Source organism: Pyxicephalus adspersus, chromosome 2 (assembly GCF_032062135.1).
Source record: "Pyxicephalus adspersus chromosome 2, UCB_Pads_2.0, whole genome shotgun sequence".
Lineage (NCBI taxonomy): Eukaryota > Metazoa > Chordata > Amphibia > Anura > Pyxicephalidae > Pyxicephalus > Pyxicephalus adspersus.
This window is the reverse complement of record NC_092859.1, coordinates 136,305,789-136,309,680: the sequence shown is the minus strand read 5'-3', so window position 1 is coordinate 136,309,680 and position 3,892 is coordinate 136,305,789. Positions and strand designations below refer to the sequence as shown.

The following is a 3,892-nucleotide window of genomic DNA, read 5'->3' as shown; positions in this document are numbered from 1 at the left end:
AGGAAGGTGACAAAAGGTGATAAAGTACTTCTATGTAATAGCTACAGGGGTTTATTGTAAATGTACCTGTAATTGAGGTTTATGGCTTACTTACCATCTCGTTATTTTGACTTGTTGAGCATACGTTATTAGATGGCAGCTTTTCTCCGTATGCTGCACACTAACACAATGCAATGTGTTTTGCACAGGTGGTGGGTTGGAGAATGGCAGCAGTGCTCCATCACATGTGGCTCTGGTGGTGTACAGAAGAGAACTGTCTTGTGTATTCAGCGTGTGGGACTGGATGAGCAGCGAGCTCTACAACCCTCATATTGTCAACACCTCCCCAAACCTGAATCCAGCATACCTTGTAATCATCGTGAACCCTGCCCTGCCCTCTGGTATCATGGAAATTGGAGCCAGGTGAGCTAAGCCAAAATGGAAAAAGGGAATATTTACTGTGTGCAAACATTAACAAGCAGCACTGCGAATGGGGCTGGGAGGGTTGCGATGAAATTCTCAACTTTGATTTGACTTTGTATGGCAATGTATTGTGAATTGACAATGCGCAAAATGTGGCAACTGATAGAAGCTCTTAGTTGTCCTCAATCTGATCAGTAAGAAGAATATTTTTGATGGGTTTCTATAAAATCAGCCAATCCTGTTCTCCCCATCTGGCTGCAGACTGCAACCAATGCAAACCTCTAAAAAAAACTGGATCCACCTGCTCTTAAGATTTGTATCACCATATTATGCAATCACACAATCTTTGGTGCCATTTGCTACACCTCTTTACTGGAATCAACTATTTTTTACATAATGTTTTATGATTTTGTAGTCTTGTTCAGGATTAGACTATTGTGACAATGGGAGATGGCTGTATTTCTGCTGATGGGACGGTATATGCATGGGCGAAGCTACCTATGGCACCTGGAAGTACATGCATTCTATGTCTAATGCTAAATCAACCCTGTCTTATTCTCATCATTTGTTATCCTGGGGTGCTCTATTCTCATTTTATTTTGTGAAGTTAGATATATGTCTTTCATTTTCATCATTAATTTACTACTACATGGGTTGGACCTGGAAACCATTCTGTCTGCAGATGGGATCCCAAGAATATTGTTACCAATAATTCAGATTGTTGCAGAACTTTTAAATTTACTGTTTTGGGTGCACTTTTGGATTTTTAACATTTTGTTTGCTTCGAAGAGAAAATGAATTTGGCTCTCTTTTTTAATGTTACTATTTTTCTTATTAGAATATTTTTTTGTGTTGATTTGTGTAACACATAGCTTTTGTGTCCCTTTTTTATTTAGTGCTCTGTATCTTGTGGAGAAGGGTTCCAGCATCGAGATGTATATTGTGATAATGCCCTGGAAGGTGGTTCCTGTGACCCTTCAGAACGCCCTGCTTCCAAGCAAGTTTGTACCATGCCGACTTGTATACCTGACTTTAGCATATTTGAATGGACAGGAAGTGGGGGATCTAGCAAAGAAAATGTCAATGAAATTTTTCCTGGTCATCCAAGAGCTTTTAATCACCATTCCCTGGAAGACAATTCCATCTCAGAAGGGGACTTCACTAATCCTGGAGATGGTCAAGGCAAAGCAGGAAAAGCTTATGTTGATGACTTTTATTATGATTACAACTTTATTAATTTTCATGAGGATTTGACTTATGATCCTATAGAAGATAATAACATCAAAGAAGATAAAGAAGTGGATCAGGAATACATCCCAGTCCATACAGTACTTACCCCTAGCTTAGGGAAAAGCAATATTGAAATATTTTCCACAGAAAGTCCAAACAGTCTAATGACCACTGCTGGTCCCTTGCAGAACACTGCAACATTTAGCAATTTGCAAAACAATCAGAATAATGTCACTGAAAATCCCAAAGAATCAGCTGTAACTATAGGAAATCACAGTCATGGAGAACAACCCAATCCCAATGACTTAGCACCAACTACCACTCAACCTGATGAAGCAACTGCTTTGTTTTCAACTACAATGCAGGTCTTTCTAAAAACTCTTATACCTTCATCCGTACCTCCGACTGTTACCCAATATGCTGCAGACGACCCAGAACCATCAACACAATTGCCTTCCCTTTTTTTAATGACAGAAACCAGACAAGGTTTAACATATTCATCATTTTCTCCTGAACTAGATAAAACTTTTAAAGATTTACGAAATCCAGCCATTGATATCTCAACAGATCGGGGACAGGACAGGAGACAGGAGCCAGACCAAACGACAATTCAAATTCCTTCAAGCCAGACATTAATACCTCAAAGAAACAGTTTACAAGATAATCCATCTCAAAATATCATACCAGGTATGCCTAAAAATTCTTCAGAAGTTTTTTCATGGACTCTCCCTTCAACATTATTCACCAGTTCAGCAGAAACTACCTCTCCAGTAAAGACAACTCTGCATACAAGCCCTGATGGTATGACCTCCAGCAACCTGGAAGTGACCACATATCCACCCACAGTTCTGAATGCAGTCATGATTCAGGTTCTAGACTCCAATAATGAAGAAAGTACATATACTTATCCTCATCTAAGTGAAGATGGAACTAAAGATTTAAATTCGACCTCAAATAACTCCATCTCATCTCCTGTGGTAGACAATCTACAAAGGAGTCATTGGAATGTCGGAAATTGGACTGAGGTGAGTCTCAGAGCTGAAGAAGGTTATGAAAAATACTACTTACCTTTTTTATTATTATTGTTATTAATAATAATAAACAGGATTTATATAGTGCCAACATATTACGCAGCGCTGTATATTAAATAGGGTTGCAAATGACAAAGTCAGATACAGAAAGTGACACAGGAGGAGGAGAGGACCCTGCCCAGAAGAGCTTACAATCTAGGAGGTGGGGGAAGTAACACACAATAGCAGGAGGATATGTCGTGGTGGGAAGTAGTGACGGTTTTAAAAAGACAGAAGAAGACAGATAGGCAAGTTAAAAAAAAATGGGTTTTGAGCGCTCTTTTAAATGAGCAGAAAGTAGGAGCAAGCCGAATAGGATGAGGAAGACCATTCCAGAGAGTGGGGGCAGTTCTAGAAAAGACTTGAAGCTATGTGTGTGATGAGGTTAAGAAGATTTGTAAGGTTATCAAATAATGCAGTAATCTCTACTTTGACTTTAATATGTATGCCCCGGTTTTAAAAGATGTCATGTCAAACATTGGAAAAAATATTCCTGAAGTCTGTTGAATGTAAAGTTTTTAAGAGTAGTTCACAAGTGTGTTATGTCACCTTGAGGCACATGTACTGTTTATAATAAATAATATATGATAAAAACAAGCTATGGGCATAACCAAAGTTAATTCAAGCGTGAACAAATCTGTTCCCAGAGCATGAGACACACTATCGTACTCTTGCTAAATATAACTAGTTTTAAACATCCTGTCCTCATGGTGCCTCTAAACAGACAGTTTTTTATGCTAAGGCAGGTTCGGTTTTGGAAAGTTATATTACCTGTCCATCAGGTATACTCTGATGAACAGGTATGACTGTAAACCTGTATACAAGGATAAGCTTTAGAAAGGTGCAAGGTGTGCCGCTGCACGAGGGCTCCTGGACCCACCATGTCATCTGCATCTTCCACTTCCTCTGTAACAGGGGTGTCAAATGCTGGCCTGGGGGCCATATCTGGCCCCCAACGTCCTTTTTTTTGGCCCCCGAAGGAATCCTAAATATGAACTGCAGCTGGCCCACCGCTGCATTGAAATAGCGGCGCTACTACGATTCCCGACATCACTTGAGTCTATAGACCAGCGGGCTCTCTGCTCATGTGTGGCCCTGCATTGGACTGTTTTATAGACTCAAATAATGCCCGGAATTTTAGTAGCAGCGCTATTTCAATGAAGAGGGAGTTCTAGTGGCGGGCCACTCAT

General features: G+C 40.0%; 1 protein-coding gene across 1 annotated transcript in view; it reads left to right on the top strand.

Moving 5' to 3' along the window:
* The window catches only part of ADAMTS7 (ADAM metallopeptidase with thrombospondin type 1 motif 7), a gene marked incomplete in the record, with an annotated part of 78,049 nt that overhangs the window by 57,224 nt on the left and 16,933 nt on the right, over window positions 1–3,892 (top strand). Inside the window, 3 exon segments of the mRNA XM_072399120.1 lie at window positions 94–129; window positions 193–402; window positions 1,299–2,657. Of these exon segments, the coding sequence (XP_072255221.1) occupies window positions 94–129; window positions 193–402; window positions 1,299–2,657 (1,605 nt within the window).